The following is a 23497-nucleotide window of genomic DNA, read 5'->3' on the forward strand; positions in this document are numbered from 1 at the left end:
CATGACACCAACCCTGAAAAACTCAATTCAAAGTCAACAAAGGGGTGGAAACAAATAGAAAAATCTCAGCAGGGTGTCCAGCTTAAATCCAGGGTTAGAAAGACAAGCAGCTTCCTTGTACTTCTTAAATCTTTGCTGTATCCACTGTTAAAATGTGCTTCTGCAGGAATTTACACTGAAAAGAATTATATTTCTATCCCAGAGATCACCAAGGGTTGGATTAAAGGTGTCATTTAATACCCTGAAAAAGAAAAAAGTGTGGATAATTGGCCTAAACAGTCCTGTTTAAAGTGTTTAGACTTTTTTTAGGTCAATGCAATAAAAACTGTTTACCTAAAGTACCAAAAAATTGTGTGTTACTGTTTGAAAACGCAATCTAGAGGATTTAGCCTTTGTTGTGTTAAATCAATATAATTTATTCATTTTAAGACACATTTCTGTTTTAAAAGAAGGTAGAGTTACAGATTCAACAAAAATGCACCTCCTGGACAATATTGATTTCTCACAATGAGTTGATGGTAGATGTTTCTGCCAGCTATTAGATTTAAGGGGGCAATTATATTTTCACATAAGGACAAGATGATTTGGATATCGATTTCCCTTGAAACTATTAAAGTATAATTTCAGAATATGCCTCTGCATTCGCCCAGGTTACCTTATCGTGACATTTGTTTAAGTGTGACTGAAAAGTAAAAAAAATAAAAAATAAAAAAAAAATAAAGAAAGATGAAGATACATTTAGTAAGGGAGAGAAAATTAGACAGTTTAGTGTTAGACATCCCTATCATGGATCAGAGCTGCAAAAGCGGAAATTGGGCAGGATTAGTCTGGCTTGATTGATTGAGAAGAGTATTTAACTTTTTCATAGGTGTATAAATTTGATTTTCTAATTGATTTATTAAGGATGTTTAAAAAAAAACAAGCCATATCAAAATCTCAATTAATAAACAATAAAATAGACCAATTAATATATAAAGGAAGGAAGGAAATAGAGTCTCATAAAGCTGACTGGGTTTTATTTTCTCAATCAAATCTTCATTATAATTATCACATGTCTCTATTGTATGTGGATTAAAATAAGTTTCAATGTTCTAACTTGATAAAAATTAGGTTGGTAAAAAAGAAATCTGATTTAGTTAGAACTGTAGCAGAACTTCAATCTAGAATGAGTTCAAACACATCATGATCAACAAGATATTAGCTGGATAGGCTTTATTTGAAATGTGCAAAAAAGAAAAGTACAGCTTGAAATTATGGAAGCATTTAAAGCTTCCTCTTCTAGCAGCTTTTAATACTGCTGAAAGCTTTACCCAAAAACCTGTGTCACCATCTCCCCCTACTGGAGGAGCACCGACTGTACTAGAAATCCCAATCATAGAGTGTGCAGTGGACCATGTTAAACTAATACAAAATCTCTCATTTGTAGATTAGTGTGTAGATGCAGTTTGCAGCAGCTAACCTGCAGTGTGGCTGCTGCACTCCAGGCACTCCACCCGGCTGGTTTATATGAATTCCAGTCTACGCTGCTGTAACCCTTGAAACTCAGGCTTCGAGGCTCCCATGGGAACCAGGTGAAGGAACTGCTGCAGGGCATCTAGCTTTTTATTATCATGGAATGGTGAACTGCAAATCAGCTTAAGGAGAACCTGTTTTATGGAGTGATAAATGTATCCTGCAAATGGTGATAAGATTTTCTATTGCTCTTGTCAGACAGACAGGATTTAGTAATAGTCATATGTACTAGCAATAATGGAAAACTTTCATTAAGGTGCAAGGGTGTATGCTGAAAATACTTAGACCACTTTTACACATACAGATATAGATAAACATGTTGGTCCCCCTGGTAAAGATGTGTAAAAATCCTCAAACAGCATTCATTTTTTATTGTAGCAATAATCTCACAATGAGAAAAATCTACCCTTAAATTTCACACTGTTTATTAGACTGGGGGAAAAAAGCATTTTCAAAATAATTGTGTTGTTTTTCCAAAATCCTCAGTGGTACAATTACTGACACATCCAACAATCCCTTTCAAATAAATGTAAGCCTGCATTTTGCTATTTACTTGACTTTTTGTACGTCAATAAGGTTTCATATGAACTTCTAACTGGTAAGCTGTTTCCTTGGGGTATAAATATAAAATTACATAGAAGCCTATTTATTTGAGCCTCCAGCCTCTGGGCTGGGAGAGAAACTATATTTCTCTTACTGCGGTACAAAATGAACAGGCTATTAAAAGAGGTAAAATAAAAATTAAAAAAACATGAACCATAGACTTGCAAAAGGGAAGGTTGGCATTTGTCCCCATCATAAACATAAACCTGTGGAATTGTCTAAGACTCTACCGGCTTTTAACTGGAACTTTGAGCTTTAGTCATAGGGAGCCAAAAAAGTTTAAAAGACAGTCACAAAGTCGAATGATAAGTACAATGTGTCCATTTTATTTGCATTGATTCGTCTTCACCAATCTTTCTAAAACACAGCTTACAGCCACAATTTGTGTTTTTGAGCTGTGTAGCAGTAGATATAAACATATCACATTGGACTAGTTGACATGTTACATACCCTGTAAATTGAACTGCAAACCTGAAACTGCAGTGTGAGCCCTGCTGAACATTATGTTTATTACGAATAAATATGGTAAATAGTTTGGGTTTAAAACAATAGATGAGTATGTGGAAAAGTTCCATATAACAATGGCTTTGTATGGTGGAGGGCCTGGAAACATCTCTATACAGTAGTAGCAATTCAAACTTTCCCCACTTTCCTTGATGGGGCCCTTGGCTGGATCTTGGCTTGTCCCGTACAATTCCTTTATAAACATCAATCTTTGGACTAAAATATTCTTTCTGTCATCATTTGTTGACATTAGGATCTAAAGAGTAGCATCATCTCCTGGTCAGACCCTATTATTGAGTGAAAGGATGGAGTTAGAGTAAAAAAATATGCAAGAGAAGTGGGCTGCCATTTGGCAGGTGTTTGACTGGGAAGTGCCATTTTGAATGGCTGCTACTGTATTTAATACCAAGGCACTTTAAATGCAAATCCATCATATTCACAAAATTTAAATTTAATATTAACCCATATTTAACACAGAAGTTAGACAGACACAAACTACTGTAATATTCACCAACTCCATGAACTCTCTGTGACAAGGTGAAGAGACATAGTGGATAAGAGAGTCTGAAGGACTCTTGCAAACATAGAGAGGTTGTAAAAAAAAAAAAAAAGGAGAAAGGAGCCAAAGAACTGAACATCTGTATGTCCTTGTGAAGCAAGATGCTATCCTGCAGGTAAAAGGGGTATGTATGTCATTGGCCACCGGTAATCAAAAACAAAAAGTTCCCAATTTGAGGACTGTTTGTTTGTACCAATGAGAGGACATTGTTCTGGTCTTCACTTCCTATTTTGCCAATTATTAGCTTTAGAGTGGTGTGAATTATTGGGATGAAACCTTTGACTGAAAGTGCTCTCCTGTCGTCAATACTAGGGTCTTCATATACTAATGATCAAAAACAAATCAGTTTTTTAAAAGAAAACACTTTTTACTGGTTCCATATTTAGCCAATACCAAAGCCAGAAGTGTGACATATGTGTTTGTGTATATCTGCCATATTGGGTAGCCAATGGATAAAGCAATAGTGACAAAAAAAACTTATGAATCTTCATCAAGTCTGTGTATTTCAGTGGATGACTAACAGAGTTCAGTTATAAAACAGGTACTGGAACTGCTGCTTTGTAAGTTCGCAACTGCAAGGGCAGTTTCTAGGTTTGTTTTTAGGTAACTCAAAGATCCCTCCACCATCTTGAGATCAATGCATTGCTACACATCTATGCGCCATTGCAGATAACAGCAAAAATTGTCGATCAAAACCACAAGATGATCTCTGTAGCTCCAGTCAGACCAGAGCAGATCCCCCAGTGTGACATTAATGGTTTTGTGGTCACAGCAGAAGCGTTCGTTTGCTAAGGTGTTTGCTATGGTGCGTTCTCGGATTTGCTGAACAATTTGCTAAAGATTTTTGCTGTTTGTTAAGAATAACCATCCAGCAATCACTGTGAAAACAGGAAAGATCTGTTCCTTTATTTAACTAACTTTTGATTCCATTTTATAGCTTATTTTCAAGCTTAGGCAATAAAAAGGGTCCAAAGATTTTCATAATTAATGAAAGTCTTTGGAAGTCAACACGTAATCTTCACTACATACAGGAAAATGAAAAGGTGTGTATACATGTTATATCTTGCTTCCTTACAGGGAATTTCAATTGACTTCCATTCATTTTTCTTCCCAAGAACAGACCTTTTCATCTCATAGGGAATAGCCGTAGATTATTCCTGAGAAATTGTCGTCACAAGACAACAAATACATGTTTGTTTGTATGTCTACTTTTATTTGTTACCTTTGTGAGAACCAAACCACTGAGTTGGTCCTCATGAGGAAAAGTTATCTTCTTTCTTCTTATATTTTGCTCATAGGTTTAGGTCTAAGGTTTGAAATCAGTTAAGGTTAAGTTTTTGGGTTAGGTAAGAATCTGTGTTAGGGCTTACGAATAAATGGAAGTAAATGAAAAGTCCCCATACGACAGGAAAACACAGCAGGGTGGCTTGTGTGTATGTTTAGGTGTCGATGTGTGTACACACAAACATTTTTTTTTCTTAGCTAAGAGCAACATTTGAAGAAAACACCATTAACCCGAGGCAGGACCTCATTCTCGTATAATTTGTGAACTTTCTCCTATCAGCTGAACCTCATGAAACTTCAGAGGCTCAGAGGTAAGCATGTATTGCATGGACACACAGAGGCTTCTCTCTCTGGGTCATGGCCTCAGATCTCTGCAGGGAGCGAAAAAGAAGATGTCCTACTAGCCGTCATCCCTGCCCTTATCCTGCAGTGACTCCATTAGGTGTAGCCATAGCCTCTAGCCTCTTTCAATCTAAACTCCACATTTTGATAACAAAAAAAAAGAAAAGCTCAAAGTGCCCTGAGCTGGAACCCTAACAGGTTAGAGGGTGATGGAGCTTGATAGAAAAGCCAGTAATGACCCTTGGGATCAGCAGGCACCTGGCTCCAGCTGTGATGCAGTCTCACACGTTTCATCATAGGAAGTGAGTTTCACAATTTGAGATTTAAGCTGCTAAAGGGAGCGACAGGGTTCCACAAACAAAACATGTTATTTTCATGAGCAAAGCAGAGTTTTCCTTCTTCTACACCCTAAAAAAAAAAAAACAGAAAAACACTTTCATGCTGCAAAATACATAGATACCTCAGAGAAACATTTCTCTTCCGAGTGGATTTTAAAAGCCTAAATGTGATCAGACACAGGTCAATTTATTGCAAAGATTCTTTTCCCCATTAGTTCTTTAAAATCCTTTAAAGCTTTTATTTTTCCTTCCAGCAACATCATCAGATCACACAGTTTCATTTACCAAAATCACCAGAAGAGGGAACTCTTGTGACATCTCAAATTTTCCCAGATATGAAAGCTAAAGACAAACAGTTTTGTGTGGGAAGACACTAGAAAATAAAGTTTGATTTCTATCCTAAACAGTGCTTTGATAAGAAAATATGTATACTGTTATGTTGCTCCCTAATATTGTAACTAAGTAAACATTATTACTCCACACACAGTGCAAAGAGGACAACTTCTTGCTGGTCATATACACTTTGAGCACCCCTAATGTGACAGGTTACACCCTCAGACTTACAGTATTTATTTTAGGGGGATTTTACATGGTAAACCAACAGGGCACCACTGTGAATGGAAGAAAAGGTATATATCTTTTTCAATTAATTTATTTAACTGATAAATCTAGAAAGAAAAATGTGAATCTGTTTCCCATTTACCTAATTCAGTATTTTCTGCTGTTGTTATGGCTCCAGATAGTCGGTGGAACATCTCTGTGCATCTAGAAATGTTACTTTCTCTTTGTCCATGCAATACATGCTTACCTCTAAGCCATTGGCGTTTCATGATAAAATGCAGGAGGTTCGGCTGATAGGAGAAAGTTGAAAAAAATTATACGAGAATGAGGTCCTGCCTCAGGTTATTGATGTGACATTTTTGCGTGTACACACATTAACACCTAAACAATGTCATGGAACCCCTCCTCTTCATCATCTACCTCCTTCCCCTTGGCAGTATCTTCCGCAAATTTAGATTAGATTAGATTAGATTCAACTTTATTGTCATTAAACATGTACAGGTACAAGGCAATGAAATGCAGCTTAGGTCTAACCAGAAGTGCAATAGCAGCAAGTGCAGGATAAATAATGGTTCCATAAATACAGGACATGGGTTTTTACTGAATGATTATAGAGATGAATACTATTATAAATAATGAATATAATATATAGATCACAAGGGTTATGAACTAAATTTACAGCTGGATATCTACCGAATATAATATACAGGTGAATATTACTATAAAAAGGGTTTTTACAGTTACAATAGCATATATACAGATGGGTTTTACTATACAAATTTAACATTCACTTCCACTGCTATGCTGAAGACACCCAGCTCTACTTCAACAAAATCATTGTTTTCTCTTCCGTCCACCTCCCTCACAAATTGCATCTCTGAAATATGGTGAAATGAAATGGTTCACCAACAACTTCCTTCTATTAAACATTAGTTAAGAGTATGGGTGTCATCCTTGATACCACCCTATCCTTTCAATCCCATATCAATAACATTACCCAGTCTGCCTACTTTTCACTTAAGAAGCATCAACTTGTCCACAGCCTCGTCATGTCCCGACTCGACTATTGTAACTCCCTCCTCTTTGGCCTTCCTCAAAAATCCCTTCATAAACTAAAACTCAGCTGCCTGCATTATAACAACTTCTATTTCCACCACATCACCCCGGTCCTCCGACAGCTCCACCCATTCAATATAAAATTCTCATGTTGACATTCAAGGCCCTTCATCACCTTGCCCCCCCATATCTGTCAGGCCTCCTGGATGTTCCCACCCCCTCTCGTGCTCTCAGATCCTCTTTACACCTGTCCATCCCTTCTGCCCATCTCCCCACCATGGGGAGCAGAGTATTCAGCTGCTGTGCCCCCCGCCTCTGGAACTGTCTATCACCGCTATCACCGCCATTTCAAATCACAACTCAAAATTGCCTATTCTCTTTAATATTAATTTCCCTGTCCCAGTATTTGTATTGTTTATATGATTTTTTTTATTCTGTGTTTTGACTTTGTTTCTGCCACTGTGTTTTTATCGTTTGTACAGTGACCTTGAGTGTCCAGAAAAGGTACATTTGAAATAAAATTATTATTATTATTTATCCATTGATGACCGGAGTGACCGAGTTGTGCCATAAGCCTTTGCAAGAGGGTTCAAGTAGACCAGAGCCGTACCTTTCAGTACTTTATAAGGTCTGGACATTAAATCATTGTTCTTAAGCTTTTCATTGTGTCTTCAGACACAGTAAAGAACTATATCTTTCCAGCTTTTTTATTGCCATTAAACTGTCACAAGTGCAAAGCAACAAAATGAGCAGTGGGCTGCCATTTTTCGGCACCATGGGAACAGTGTTGGGTTAAGGGTCTTTGCTCAGGGAACCAGAGTGGCAATCTGTGGGAGAGGGGTTTGAATTCAGAACCTGAGGGTTCCAAGCTCTATGTCCTAATCACGAGGCCGTGGTTCTCTAACCTTATGCATCAATTACCTCAGTAAGTTTTTGCACTACCATCACAGTGACAGTTATTTAAATACAAAAAGATTATTATTCATTGCCATTGCATGATTTATTTAACTGCCCACTATGCTTCACATTTTTATCCAGACATTTAAATTACAAGGTTTTATGTTGCAATGCTTGAAGAAGGTAAAGATGAGTGCTGGGGAAAACTGTTTATTTAAGCTTCTGATCTTATTAAAATCTTTCAGACAAGCTGTATTGATTTAATTTTGAATAAATGTTAATACTGTATTTGTAATAATGGAAAGTTTGGAAACTATCATTTGCTTGTGTTGCTACTAGCAGTTCGAGCACAGGGCAAATCCATCAGGAGATGGCTCAGCTTTTTCACTCGGATCTGGAAAATTGCCAATTTGGTTTTGATATCTTTTCTACTTTGCTAATCCAATTTCACAGGTGAATACACAAAATGTCAAAGTTTGTCCCCAGGACTTGCTAACTGTCATCTGCATTAGTTTACGTTGCAAATTCTTAAATTATTTTCCTACGTACTTCTTAGATATTTTTTTATTTGAAAAAGAGGAACACATTAGAAAGTCTTATTGTTTTGTAACTTATTTGCTCTTCCTTACAGTTCAAATACTGCAAAATTATAGCAAAATTAGGCTGAGCCATTTCTTAAAGGATACTGTGATACAAAAAGAAACTCAAAAGCCAACGTTGCAAACAGGGGGAGGCAGCAGTGCCTAATATATTGGATTAGATGGAGCAGGATGGGATTCTGTGTCCTGCCACAGCTTTGGTTCAAGAGAAGGAGAGAGACTGAGTGGAAGACTGAAAAGAAAAACGGTCAGTCCAAGGATTGTCCTGAAAAGCAGAGGAGCTATTTTGGTCTGTGTTTGAGAGAGGGATGAGTATCTGTCTTCCGCTTTTCTTTTCTGCTGGTACAGAAAGGATTTATTTATTACCATCAACCACAATGAGTAGAACAACATTCTTTGAGGTAAGTCAGTGCTCTGGGAACCTGGTCATGCCCTAGAAGCTGGAAAAGAAAACAAATATTTGAATGGTTCATTAGGAGGATGTATTCTGCTGAAGCCTGATCTCTTGAGAAACATGCAGTCATTATTATTATTGTTGTTGTTATTTTAAATTTTCATGGCAAAATATTTGAAGTTGTTCTCTCTTGTTCAGGTTGTTATTAAAGAAAGTGCTTTTCTCCACACCATAGTAGGCTAACTTCTGTTTCCAGAAATTATGCTAAGCTAATTAATTACTTAGCAGACACAACAAACCATGGTCATAATATTAATGGATTTATTTATCTATTATTTATTTATTATTATTTATTGATCTCATATTGGAGAAATGTATCTCTGCATTTAACTCCTCCCCTTGGGGAGCAGAGGGATGATATTGTGCAGCCCCCCGGGGAGCAGTGTGGGGTTAGGGGTCTTGCTCAGGGACCCAGAGTGGAGGCTGTGGGGATCGAACCTGGTACTTGCAACCTTTCCCGAAACGTGGGCACACAGCTCTAACCACTAGGCCAACACTCCCCACTGTAAGGAGCATCTTGTCACATTAAAGGCAAAATCAGGACAACAAACTTTGAAGAAACTTCGCCAACTTTAAAATCTGCTTAGTATCTAGTATATCTACCGTAAACGTCATACATGCGCTGCTTTGTTTTTAAACATATAAATATATAAATAAAAAATATAACCGTGGATGTCTGGGGAACAGCGATTTGCCTACATGTTATGAATGCTGGCATACCATAAAGAACACATTATGAACAGTTCAGTTTGTTCCTTCAAGTCGTTGCCCATAGGAAGACGTTACTTGGATATAACCTAACGGAATATCTTCAGAACAGCTCCAAATGACACAAAACTCATATGGGTGACTAGAACACGATGTAATAACGTAAAATCAAAATCCAATTATGGCCTGGACCAAGATGTACCTGAGTGAAATAAAGGTCCCATCCTATATTAGAGGATTTACGGTAATTCTTTGCATGGATTATAAAAATTACTAGCATTAGCATGTGGGTACAACTTAAACTATATCTAAATTAACCAACTCTTGTCTTGTTTTAGCTAATGACACAACAAACTTAGAAAAAAAGGCAATCCCTTCAGCAGGATTTTAAGTTAAAGCAAAAACAAAGTGAATTTAGATGATCCTAGCATTTTTTCTATTGCCTTTCTGTCTGGGTAATAAATCCCATCCGGAGTGATTACTTTCATAATATATTTTTTCTAACATTTAATATAAAAGCTGATTGTCATGTGTCTTTTATTGGGGGGGGGGGGGGGGGGGGGGGGGGGGGGGGGGGGTTGATTGGTGAACCCTGTCACAATGTATTCAAGATACATGTCAACTTTGAGAACATTGCTTTTCAACACACTAAACAACAGCACCTTTGGACTATCTCAAAGAATTTTTGATTTGTGACAATACTACACCCTCCCTGGTCTTCTGATGAAAGGTCCTGAAGTCTATAGCAAAGTATTTTAATTGAAACCTCAATAAACAGACAAATGATTTAAACTCTTTCCCATAACACTTTCTTATAATGCACATTTTGTGGCCACACTTTTTTCTCGTTTTCTCCTTCTTGAAACTGCACTCAGCAAATCTTCCGGCATCCATTAGTGGATTATTACACTGTCCAGTAAAGGAACAATTTAGCTGGGACAGCTCTGCTGAAGAGCACAGTATGGAATGCTTTCAGGGCAAATTGTCGGTCCATCCAGAACCCTGCATGCATATGCTGTACATCACCACTGACACAGACTAATTAGGATGTTAAACATGTAGAGAGCAGCACAGATCCTCATAGAGTACAAAGCTTGAGTATAGTCTTAATTCAAAGTAAGGCTTCTGTACAAACGGTGCCATTTTGTAGTAGGAGAAGTTAAAAGTAAACACAAATATATAGGTAATTTCATATAACAAAAAAAGATACTGCAGCTCCATCTGTAGGACTTGGCCCTCAATTTGATGATTACCCCTATTATCCTGGGGAATATGAGTCTTTGGCAAGAAATATCTGCTAAAAAGGTCAAACAGGGAAGGAATCCATGTTCTTGATGATGGAAGACCTCAATACTTGGGGAAATATTGTTAGGTTAGTTATACCAGGTACTTACTCATTCAGTTTCAATTTCAATTTAGTTTATTTGTATATATTTATATTTATATAGATTCACAAATCATGTCATCTCAAGGCACTTTACAGTTCACCAGATCATACAGTCAAATTTATTTAGTTTTCTATCTAAGGAAAATCAGTTGATTGCATCGACTCATTGACTCGATTGCAATCCCTCACACTCAGCATGCTTGTAGCGACAGTGGAGAGGAAAAACTCCCTTTTAACAGGAAGAAACCTCTAGCAGAATCAGGCTCAGTGTGAGCGGCCGTGTGATGAGGCCGACTGGGGTTCAAGGAGACAGAAGCAGTGATACAAAAAGCAGCTATAAAAGGAGGCCCTGTCCAGGAAACACACAGCCAGGCAGACGAGCTCCGAGCCAGATCCCATGTCAGAGGATGAAGAGAGCACATCCAGCCAGTCACAGTCAGAGAAACAGGACTACACTGGAAAACAGGTAGATCTCCAACATCTATAAACAAAGGTGTTGATGGCAGCAGCACAGTTGATATTTCTCTCCAGGATGGAGTCACAGCCAAACAGAAACTAACAGATTCTGTAGAGTGGGAGAATAGAGATAGAATGAAGCAGAATGATGAAATAGGGTCCCTATGTCCTCCAGAAGTATAAGCCTATAGAAGCATAACTATAGAGATAGCTCATTTGACACAATGTTAAGTTTGCATCATTTCCCCTTCATTTGACACATACTTAGCAACTCAAAAATCTGTTTGTTCACACACCACTCTATAAATAAAGGATTATGTAATGCAATAAAATCATAGGTTTAAAGTAAGAGAATAATTAAGACATAAAATTACAAATGTTACACAAGAATACCAATGGCTCATAGCTATAAGAGAAAAAACAGGATCAGAATTATGCTACTTTCAAAAGATTTTTTTAGCTCCTCTTGTTTCTTCAGTGCAGAATGTAAATTTTACCAAAATAAGTGGAGCAGCATTAAAAAATATTCAGAAAACTGAGCACATTTTTCAGAGTTTAAAATGATATATTTACTACGTTAAAGGAAGAAGTGGTTCTAACCTTTTTTTATCATGAATATTCAACGCTTTTTAAAAAAAAAAAAAAGAAATCCAGAAGCTGTAAGATTGATTCTAAATCCTTATGATTAGGTGCTGATAACTAGGAACACTTGTTGAATTAAACACTCACTGGAAGCCTCCGCAGAGAGGGACATTTGTATACATCTAAAATATTAGTCTGATTTTAAAAATTTAGACTTGAATCAAGGGCAACAAGTGCTCACATTTTAAAAGATGTACATTTAAATTTTATTCTGGTGATCCAATAATCTGCAAGATTTTATTATGGGATTCTAACTGAGGTTTTTGCTTGTTTTTCAGGTGGAGATCATTGATGCAAAGACAAAGGAACAGCTTTGTTTTTTAGATAAGGTATGCTTAGGTATAAGATATTCAGAACAGGTTTAGGTGTGACTTTATTGATGCACGATAGAGTTTCATCTACAGCAGAGAGCAGTGGTTTCAATTCAGAGGAATTTATTTCCTGCTTTTGTTCTGATCAGGTGGCCCCTCACTCAACAATAGGAGACATAAAGAATCTATTTTACAAATCATGTGAGTGTTTTGATCTGAATAATCTCATGCTTATATAAACCACTTTGAGTTTTCTTTGTGGTCTAAATGTTTCTGTCATTCTTTCTGATTGAGACAAAGCTGTAATATTCTATATATTTCAAATTTTGTCTCTATAAGTTGATATACTGTCAGTTATAACTTTATTCCCTATGATTCTTGGACAAAGATAAAGATAAAACCCATTTAGCGTGTATTGAAGTTACCCCTGATATCATACAGTCTCTCTTCCCTGGGAAAGTTGTTAATAACAATTTCCTGTTTATGTTTTTCAAGCTTGCAGGGGCATCTACTATAAGCTCATCACTGTTTAAAGATGTTGCTAAATGTTTGCCAAGCCTGAGGCCATCAGCCCCCAGTAGGGCACTGCAGCTTGCATTACTTTATTGCATGAAATTACCATAGAGCCTCAAGCCAAAATCCTTTATGCAATGCAAGCCAAGTATCTATGTAAGTGTAGAAGCTTTGAGTGTGTGTTTTTTCTGCCCAGATCCTCAGTGGTACCCAGCAAGACAGGCATTAAGGCTTGATCCTAGTAAGTAGATAAGTTTCCAACTCATTAAGAAATACTTCAGTTATAAGTGTATCATAAACAGCATCAGAGATAACTTAGAATAATCTAACACAGTTTAAACATTTTTTGATTTAAAGAGAAATTATTCTATATTGTACAATGCTGCATGAAAGCACTCCTATTCTTTGAACTTTCTTTGATTTTGTCACTCTACAACCAAAAACCTCTTGGATTTCAAAGGGATTTAAAGGTGCCCAATAACGCTGTGTGCTTATACAAAAAAGACTGTTACGACCTGTCTAGGGGAAAAGCTCTAATCACAACATATTATTAATGATCCCAATGCTCAACAAAGCCCAAGCAACCCCAACAATTATTAGTTCCAACACGCCTGTTGTCTGTTGATTTATTAAATGGAAGTAGAGTAACACATTTTCAGAGTGAACCAAGGCCGAAAACAATAAACAAACAATAAAAAATAAACAAAAGAAACTATCTTAAGAAAAACACTTAACAAATGAAAATAAACCAGTAAACCAAATAACAACAACTTACCTCCATAACTACATAAAAATGAGAAAACCATAATGCAACATAAACAGCAATTCAGAACAAGTGAGGTGCAACAATGTTGCTGGTTGAGACATGCAGAGAAGAGGTAGGACAAGCAGTGTGCATCGTCTTGCTTTTTATGTGTCCACCAATCAGCTGTCTCCATTATTCAGGAAACCAATCAGTGATCGGCATCTGCACATCTACCTCCATCTATCTCAGCATTTGGGTCCTCAACCAACTTCCACCCATCCCTGACAGTCCTTAGTTTTACAACTTGACAGAGCTGACATGATAGAATTAACAGAGAAGTGTCTGCAGAAAGACACTAAATATTTTCTTTTCCAAAAGACAACAGACAGGAGTCTGCTGCTTTGTGTAGTTTACTGCATACAGTGCCATATAAAAGTGAGTTAACATTACTGAAATTTTAAGCTAAGAAGTCTTTTGCCCCATGGAAGATCAGTTTGGTGGTGTGTTCTTCATGTGGCCCAGAACTGATTGGGTTCATACTGCTACACTAATATACATGAGAGTCTGCAGTAGCTTCACTCTACCATCCTCTCTGCAAGGAAGCATCCTCTGAAGATTTTGAGTTTGTTTTAGTATAACTTTGATATTGTTTGGTCATTATGGCATTACCTAGGCTTGTCATGTTTTAACGTGAACCATCAGGCTCCAAAGGAAGGTGTTTGAAAACAAAACTTTTGTAAAACTATTCAGGTAAAAACATTAAAGATGCAAAGTTTCCAAAGTCTGAATTAATATTGCAGAAGTAAATAAATTATATAAGTAATTATAAAGGCCTATTTCTTTTATCCACATTAGTAATACATGCTAGAGGTCACTTACGAATCTTGGCAAAAACAAGATCTTAACTGGTGACGTGCACGTAGGATTTTGAGCGAAGATATCGTGGCAAAAACAGGAAAAATCTCTTTCCTGTTTAGGAATCAGAGCCAACGTTGGCCAGCACACACACACAAAATAGTACTTGGTGCTAGGGTACAAATACAGCTTCATATGAGCCCGCCATTTTGGGGGAAAAGGCTGAGAATGTATATGCGCTGGATTGGTGAAGTTTTAGACAGCTGTTGGAATTTGACCTGTTAATAAATGTTTTCCCCCCTCTGGAGGACAAAATTGGATGAATCCTTTTCAAGTGTTCTTCTTTCTGCTATAGGATAATTCTACCATTTTGGGCCTACTACAGCATTAATGTAGAAAATACTTTTAATTTGCCTTTTCAGAGGGAAAATTGCTCAAAGATCATGAGATCTTACAGAATCTACCGGTGGGAACCACTGCCACCATGTACTTTAAAGATCTCGGTCCACAGCTAGGTTGGACTACGGTGAGAGCACTATGTTTGAATTTTACTAATACTCTATTTTAGTTCAGTTTTTACATCCAAAAACACCCTTGTAGGTAATATAAAGCCTCTTTTATTTTAAGGTATTTTTTGCAGAGTACATCGGAGCCCTGCTCACATACCTGGTCTTCTTTTTTCGAGTGCCGTATGTTTACCCTCACACGTATGCCTTTACCTCCAGCAGCCATCCTGTTGTTACGTAAGTTAAAAACAAACTTGCAACTAAAGCCCAAGTTATGATAAATAACAAGCCAAAGACAGACTAGTTGTTTACTGACTATATGCTCAATCTGGGTGTCTTCGCTGATCGTACCAATGATTTGCCACTATTTTGACGAGTGAACGTGTCATAACATATGACATTGCATGTATTAATACATCCCGACCAGAATCAGTGAATGCATCATCTTGTTAGACTCTGCAATCCTCAGACTATAAATGTTTGCAAAATCAATTTCATGAACCACCATGAGAGGGCAGTTTGGAGCGATTCTCTTGTTTATCCATTCACCTCCATCTACAAGCCCTGGTACTGTATGTTAACTGCTTGATGCCCGGATGTATATATATATACTGAATATATGTTTTTTTAAAAGGTGTTTTGCATTTAAGTGGTCGCCAAATTGAATTTCTAAAACCTTACATTTAATTAAAATGTAAATCGAAATGTATTTATATCACAAATTAGTGACATTTATATAAGTTACTGACGATATACACTGTTAGGAACCAGTTGTAATGGAAACAAGAGCTTGCCAAACGTTCCTAGGTCCACACTCAAAGTACACAAACTGGCAATAACCTAATGCACATCCTATCTTGGCTGTGTACACAATACAAATGGTTTGTTGCACATTTGCATCAATGGGCATCAAGGGGTTAAGAACTTCATGGTAGGATCCATCTACTACCATATCAGCCACAGATGTTCAGCTAAAAACTTAATAACCATCTGTAATGATCTTTAGTTTTTAGTGGTTTTGAAGCATGGAAATCAGCTAAAAGAATAAGAAGTTGACTGCCTTTGTCAACAGTGAGAATTAAATTAATTGAATTAAAAAAACTGTTAAATGTAGTTTTAAATTACCTTGGACCTACACTCAGTCTTTTTTCTTTGTCTTTCAGATTTGCTTGTGTCTGCCACACGCTCCACTATATGAAGAGGCTTATGGAGACCATCTTTGTCCACCGTTTCTCCCATGGGACCATGCCACTCAGAGCAATAGTCAAAGTTACTCTATAACTGTGCACACACACAAAAAAAAAAGTTTTTTCTTCTCCTAATACACCTTTCGTTTTCCAACTGTTACTGCTATAAGACTCATCCTTAGATAAATACAAATACAAAAACAAACAGCAGTATTTAACTTTAAGCATCGGGTACATTTATAGCAGTTATTTGTTACTTTTTCTCTGTAGAACTGTGCCTATTACTGGGGTTTCTCTGCATGGTTAGCCTACTACATCAACCACCCTCTTTATACGCCTCCATGTAAGTCCAACTATGTGCAAACACCCTCCAGAGTGTTCACACTTTCCTACCATTGTGGGATCAAACCAAATTTTAACTATATTTATTATGGGCCATATTTGCAGCATAATCTTCAATTGAATACTGTTGTTGCTGATGTCCATTCATTTATATACAGGACATGTGTAATTTATAATATAGTAATTTATAGGGTCATAGAATGATACATTGGTTGGCTGAAAATGGCATATTTGCTGATCTAAGAGCCCTAATGCAAGCCTGGTTAAAAGTCCTAGAAATATTCATGTTATGCTCATGAATATTTAGATGAGCTGTGCGCTGATTGGTTGGTTTACAATGAGCAAAGCTGCTTAGCAAAGACACATCATAGCAACAAGCACTCACTCACTGAAACATCGAAATTGTTGATATGGTAGGGTGACCAGACGTCCTCCTTTTCCCGGACATGTCCTACTTTCAGGGGGGAATTTAAAAAAAAAATCATCCCCCAGCGTTTGTTTTCATTGTTATTACACTGTCACAATTACAGAGCAACGAAATGGACTCTCTGCATTTAACCCATCCCCTTGGGGAGCAGTAGGCTGCCATTTGCGGTACCCGGGGAGCAATTTGGGGTTAAGGATCTTTTGCTCCGGGAGGCAGAGTGGCATTCTGTGTGAGTGGGTTTCAAACTCACCACCTCAGGATTCCAAGCTCTATGCCCTCACCACTCCCACCATTCACTCTATGGTATCTGTGGGGTGTGCATTAATTAACACATTGCATTATAGTGAAGGCAATGGGATCCAATTTTGCAACCATAGTTTAAAATAGTTACTAAGAAGCTTTGAACCTCAAATGTTAAATAAGCCTCCTACCTCAGAAATACAGAAAACAAGCCTACACAAGGCAAAAAATATAATAATAGTTTTTTCAGTGTTTTTAAATGTATTTCATGTTGAATTCAAAGGTTCTATGTTTCTCTTATAGCCTATGGAGAACTTCAAGTCAACTATGCTCTATTCACATTTGTGGTATGTAAAATAAAACACTCACACCAAACAAAGATTTAGTCAAACTTTTGATAAGTGAAGTTTCTTTTTTAGATGTGTGAAATGGGCAACCTCTCTATTCATATCAGTTTGCGTAACCTTAAAGTAGATGGTGAGTTTTTTTCATTTGTTTTTACTAAATTTTTTTCCTTATCAAACAGAAGTCCTTTACTTTGATCTGTTTTCTTCTTCTTTGTGGAAAAATCAGGACTCAGGGTTAGAAAGTTTCCTATGCCAACCAAGAATCCCTTCACATGGCTTTTTTTCTTTGTATCCTGTCCAAATTATACTTACGAGGTAAAATTTAAGGCAATTAAATTACCATCTGAGTTATTATATTTAAGAGTGTTGATTTTAAAACATACTTGATGAAAAAAAAAATATTATTTACGACACCCTTTCTGTCTGTACATTCTCGTTTGACATCTGTAGGTCGGTGCATGGATGAGCTTTACAGTAATGACCCAGTGTCTTCCAGGTATGTGATGAAATCATCTATATTATGGCATGTCTTAAAATACACCAAAAATCAGTTGGTGAGCAGAATAAGCACATAAGTTAAACTGGCATTGATCCTAGAACTGCCTGTCAAATTTGAATATATGATCTTTGTTAATTGATGCACAATGTCAACCAGATCTCAGGTACTAGCACTACTTAAGTGTTGATAAGCTTGTAGGTTGTTGATAAGGGAGGAGGTTGAAAAGTTAGCTATTTTCAGTTAACATTGAGGTTAGTGAATTTTATTTTTTTTTTATGTCCAGGATTTTTTTCTGGCTTATAGAGAGTTAAACTTTTTGCAGATAACAGGAAGGCTAAAGATTGAAGTTTATGCTGCGTTCACACCGGACTCAGCAGGCGCGACAGAAGCAGCGAGTTTACATGCAAAGTCAAATATTGACGCGCGTCAAGGCACAGCAAAAGGTCCCGCGGCGCATTTTGAGCAGCAAGCGCAGCGCGTCGGAGCAGTGAAGCAGTGGCGCACCGCAAACGCGCTGCTGGTCAAGATGGAAAAATTGAACTTTTGCTGCTCGACGCGCCGCGTCAACCAATCAGAGAAGCTGATATGGGAGCTGGCAGGGAGGGAGACACAGCGCTGATGATACAGAGCGCTATGATCACTCCTCTGAAACAGTTTATTGACGCATAAATTAACTTAAAATGCAGAAATCTGCCGGCAGAATATGTTCGCTTTTATTATTCTGGTGCCTGCAGATCGGATTATTTAGATGAAAAACACCTACCAGCCGCCGCGGTGAACCGCGAGGAGGCGACCCGGCCAGAGGCTGCTGTTGAAGGGATTCCTTCTGTCGGCGCACCGCCGGTATGTGGGGGTCTGAGCGGCTCCGACAGAAATAACATTGGAATGCAGGATTGTAATCTGGATGAACTGACTGCACTGATAAAGTTTTCAGGTGTATTTTCTCACTTAAAAACATATTAAAACTACTTTATTCCCACTGATCACAGCAAATATAGCTGCAAGGCAGAGAAAGGATAGTGAAGCTCTGCCCAACGAGCGTCAGACCCACTTTTGCACCAGAGCAGCAAAGCTGCTTCGGCCGTGCGTCAGAACTAACTGGTACAAGCAGCAAAAATGAAGCAGCAGACGCGATTTTGCTGCTCTTGCTGCGTCCGGTGTGAATGTAGCATTATAATAGGACCTCTGCACTCTGTGCTCTCTCTTGTATGCAGTGATGTCACTTCTGTTCCTACATAGGTGATTAAAGGATCTTGAAATCTGCTCAAAGTTCTTTGAAAGAATTGGATATTGCTCATATGGCTACAATCGGGTTCTAGTTTTGCAAAAGATTACCAGAGACTAACAACACTTGGTGCATCCTTAGAAATATGACAATAAGCTCCACATTAAAAAAATACATGAAGGCTTTTTAGTAAGAAGTAGTTTGTAATTGTATGTTTTATTTTTCAGTGGCAATATACACTTTATTTGGGTTTATTCAGATGTCCATCTGGGCCAAAGGGAAGCACAAAGCCTACCTACGAGAGTTCAAAGACTATCCAAGTGTCCGGATGGCCATTATTCCCCTGATTTTTTGATTATTGATAACTGCTAAAGCTTGCATCCCATGAGGGCTGCACAATGCAACTTTGTACTGAGAAACGGTAAAAAAGCTGAGCAATAATGTAGAGATGCACTTTAGCTGCGCCTTAAAAGTTTCCTTTGAGTATTTTAAAATTTCTGTTTAGTTGCAACAGCACAGACATGGACAATAGGTTTGGCAGCGACCCATATAAGGTTTGGCAAACTTAACAGCTTTCATTTGTGAGGTAACTAATCAGACCATGTAGATATAAACACAGAATAATCTGATGCATATTTGTTAACTAAAAAACTCTTGATTTTACCTCAGCAGAGATATATATATATTTTTAAATAATTTCAAATCTATAGACAAGGCTGCAAAATAGTACAGCAAATACAATGTTATTTGAATAGCAGGTTGATTGAAATTACATTTTCACCATTTTTTGCTCTGATATCTCATAACTTTCAGTGCTACCAATTACCCCTAGAAGTCACCTGAATAGTAAAGTCAGTCTGTTTGTCTTATCTTTTTAAGAACTTCCTTGATAATGAGGTGGATTTATCTCAAAGGACTTATCCTTTTCAATTTCAATAAAATACATAATTGACAAACACACTATAGTGTTTGCTCCTGCAGTTCCATTCATTTTAGACTAGTAATTCCACTGGTACCTGGTTAGTAGATCAACCTTTTGCACTGGGACAAGTCTTTAGTTTCATATGTATGCAAACTTTTTGAAAATCAGACCTTTTGTTTGGGAGGTCACTTAGCAATTGAAGAGTCGACCCCAACTGTGGAATATGCAGGTAGAAGCATTGTAGTGAGAGGCTTCAGGAGCAACATGGAGACTGGTCAGAGTTTCCTTTTGCATGAACCACATTTGATTTGCACTTCTTAATGCATGAGGCCCCATGTCTGGATTTAAAATTTTAAGTTTAAAAGTAAAAAAAAAAAAAGTAATCAAGTACACTGTAAGAGTAGCACTACTTCAACATTTTCTTACTAAAGTAAAGAGGTATTTGGTAAAAACGTTACTTGAGTAATTGTTGGATACCAGCATCGGATTTAATTTTAGAAATAACATAGACAGACAGACTTTAGGTATTTTAAAGACTCAAAGGAATGAACAATAAAAATAAATGTCATCAATATTAAAGAACAAATTCATGCAGAGGAAATACTTTTTACCAACACTTTTTTTCCATTTAAAACTTAGAAACAGTATGTATGTTAGGACAAGGTTAAGAAATTGAACTGATTATATCTACTGTTTACTGTATGTTTAAATGTTCAAATACCTCACAGAGGACAGAGTTAGAGATTTTATTCAAGTTGAAGTAGTGATACTTCACAAAAATATTACTCAAGTTAAAGCAACAAATATGGGAGAAAACTATTCCTAAAAGAAAATTTGTTTTCAAAATGTTACTGAAGTAAATCCAACTGATTTAATGTAACTAGTTACTACCCATCTCTGACTATTCCTGATATTAATAACCGAGGAATAGACACCATCAGTCAGGAATTAACCCAGATGTATGTTGTTAGAGGGAATAGCAAACGTTTTATTGAGTAGACATGCCAAATCCTTAATGTTTCACGCTTTTTAAAAGTTTGGAATATGTCTACTAAATAAGAAAATATGGAAATATTTTACTTGCTATGATGACACCACAGAATTGCAACAAAAAACTGAAATCAGCAAAACTGCTGTGTTACTGCCAAATCCTTTGGTCTTGACTGTAGACGTTGCGTCTTTTTGAGGGTTAAGTGATGAGGTGTACAGAGGTGAACAAGTCATGAAGGACTAGTGTCTTGCATGTTTTAGTTGTGCTAGTACTCTAACAGAAGATTCCAGAATTAAAAAGGCTTCTTAAGGAGTCAGCAACTGAGTGTGCCGATGACCTATTCATATAATGTTGGGTTTGTTGAACCCTGGAAACATTGAATTTTGTGCATACACCACAATGGATTTAAAGCTAGCTAGTTGTTTCCTTTTTATTTTCTACTGATGAATGATGATTCTCCATGCAAACAGCACTAGCAGATATTGAAAATGATGCACTGCAAAAAAATGAACTCTAAATAAGTAATTATTTTCTTAAAATAAATGGATTTTTTCTTGAAGTGAGGAAGTAAGTGAGACACTTTGGCAGCTGTGGAGCTTCTGTTTTCCATGTGTAAACAATGAATAAAGAGATGATTTCAAAACATCAAATTCAGGGTACCATTTAACACGAACAGAAAGGCAACAACATTTTTCTGCATTCATCAAAAATGGTTGCCTGCAAAGGGCCTAAACATGCAGGACACTATCCCTTAAGGACTGACTTTCAACACCTCCATGTTAATTTAGTCTTAAAGCATGCATCACATTTTTATAATTTCTTTCCTCTTGTTGCAACATTGAACTTGTGTGCTTGAAATTTGTAAAGAGGAGAAAAAATATTGACATTGTATAATTTTGCATCCCTTTTATACAACCAGGAAGTCTTATGTCTGTCTTTTTTTCTTTTTTTTTTTTAAATGCTGTTTATTAATTAATGGCTTTTTTAGCCAGAGGTATCGTATTTAGGATACTATGACATCTTTTAAAACATTTAGAGTTGCCTTTTGCTAATGAACCGTCGGGCCTTTTTACTGACAACACTGAAAATGTTCAGCAACTGTTTAATATCAATATGTAGATGCTTTTACCATGTGGCTACTACAAAGAGCTTTGATTGTTGTTGTTTGGTGTCTGATCTCAGGTTTTCCTAAACCTTACTTAAAATAAAGGTGCAGATTTTACAGAAACACAAACTTTATTTTCATATGATGCATCTCATAGAAACGCTTATTTTTACATTCATTCCTCATCCTCTAATGACATGAAGTATAATGTGAGCAAACAACCAGAACCGGACACACGTAAGAAAAGCGTAAAGATGATGAAACATTATAACAAAAATACCCAGACGGGCTGATTTGAGTTTGCAGCATCAGCCGATGGATGTCTGTAGTAATAACCAAATGTATAAGTGAAACGTCATGGTGAGAAATTGTTTTGCTCGCAATCAATAAAGTGCAAAAAAAAAAAAAAGAAAAACTAAGCTTTTTCAAGTGCTTCTTTCACAGATTTATAAAGGCAGTTCATAAGTATTTGCTTGGCATCTGAAGCAGAGTACGAAGAGCTACGCTTTCTCCCAACACCGTATGCACATTAATTTTGATGTTCCGTCTGAAGGATTTGCTGTTCTTTTCCATATTTCTAAAATCGGGTTCTAAGGCGAGCAAGACGAGGAACATGCAGCAGGCACATAAATGCTCTACTATGTAACTTCTTTTGAGCAAAAGCAAAATAAAAGAGAACTCATGGCTTCCTTCTACAATCGGTTTCCCACATGAGAAAGATCACTCTCTATGAACATAAAGGCTCAGAAAATCTGGCATTAGAGCTTTTTTTATGATTCCAGAATAAATGCAGCTTTCAGTTTCAGCTGATTCAGACAGGATGAAGGTGTAGTGATCCTTTTAAAGGTCGAATATGACAGCTGTTTTCATTGACGTCAACTCAAAGAGGAGGAAAAATCCAACGACAAGTAAAGTGAACGCCTTTCCATCAGCTGACTTTCACTTCCTGTAAGACTTGATCGCCGTGGTTTCAATGTACCGTTGGGCCCCTGCAGCTTTTGGGTGCAGCACAATGGTGTCATCCTCTCTGGACTGCTGCTTGGCAAAATTCACAAAAACCTGCAGGGAAGAGCAGAAGAGTTTAAGGAGGAAGGATCAGAAAAACAACCTGTTACATCAGACAGTGAGGGAGAAACAGCGGCTCTATGTTTTTATATAAGAATTAGTCAGTCCTTCAATATTGGCCGACAATATAAAGCAACACCCCTGTTAAAAATCATAGTTTTTATAATGTACATCCATTTTAATTGAGCTGGAAAAGACTTCACTAAAATATTCATACACTTCGTGATGGAATATATTATGTTATGATAAAACCAACCTGAAATTACAAAATAACCAAAATGAATCCTGTTCTGCTAGAAAGCTGATGATGAAAGA

At 37.1% G+C, this 23497-nt stretch overlaps 2 protein-coding genes across 3 annotated transcripts in view; one reads left to right on the forward strand and one right to left on the reverse strand.

Annotated features, from left to right (window-relative positions):
• The first annotated feature begins 8499 nt into the window (after nucleotides 1–8499).
• On the forward strand, nucleotides 8500–20386 carry LOC119795985 (very-long-chain enoyl-CoA reductase). 2 transcript variants are annotated; one of them, XM_038304265.1, is made up of 13 exons: nucleotides 8500–8656; nucleotides 12181–12231; nucleotides 12363–12414; nucleotides 12923–12967; nucleotides 14749–14852; nucleotides 14954–15069; nucleotides 15996–16101; nucleotides 16290–16362; nucleotides 17332–17375; nucleotides 17448–17505; nucleotides 17602–17690; nucleotides 17826–17871; nucleotides 19327–20386. In XM_038304265.1, the coding sequence occupies exons 1-13, from the start codon at nucleotides 8564–8566 to the stop codon at nucleotides 19452–19454; spliced, it is 1005 nt and encodes a 334-aa protein (XP_038160193.1). In that variant the 5' UTR covers nucleotides 8500–8563; the 3' UTR covers nucleotides 19455–20386. The 2 variants fall into 2 exon arrangements, with proteins under 2 accessions (XP_038160193.1, XP_038160194.1); XM_038304266.1 differs by having other exon boundaries at nucleotides 19359–20386.
• Nucleotides 20387–22229: 1843 nt separating this feature from the next.
• The window catches only part of abca4a (ATP-binding cassette, sub-family A (ABC1), member 4a), a 57986-nt gene continuing 56718 nt past the window's right edge, over nucleotides 22230–23497 (reverse strand). The window contains exon 50 of the mRNA XM_038304301.1: nucleotides 22230–23176. Coding sequence (XP_038160229.1) covers nucleotides 23057–23176 — 120 coding nt within the window. The 3' untranslated portion in view covers nucleotides 22230–23056. The remainder of the gene's footprint in view (nucleotides 23177–23497) is intronic.

Source organism: Cyprinodon tularosa, unplaced genomic scaffold (genome assembly GCF_016077235.1).
Source record: "Cyprinodon tularosa strain WSP-4 unplaced genomic scaffold, ASM1607723v1 ctg53, whole genome shotgun sequence".
Classification (NCBI taxonomy): Eukaryota; Metazoa; Chordata; class Actinopteri; order Cyprinodontiformes; family Cyprinodontidae; genus Cyprinodon; species Cyprinodon tularosa.

Coding starts and splice junctions, on each gene's coding strand:
- LOC119795985 (XM_038304265.1), top strand. CDS start 8,564: ATGAGTATCTGTCTTCCGCTTTTCTTTTCTGCTGGTACAGAAAGGATT. Junction 12,415..12,922: donor GAATCTATTTTACAAATCAT/GTGAGTGTTTTG, acceptor TTTTCTGCCCAG/ATCCTCAGTGGTACCCAGCA. Junction 14,853..14,953: donor CACAGCTAGGTTGGACTACG/GTGAGAGCACTA, acceptor TTTTATTTTAAG/GTATTTTTTGCAGAGTACAT.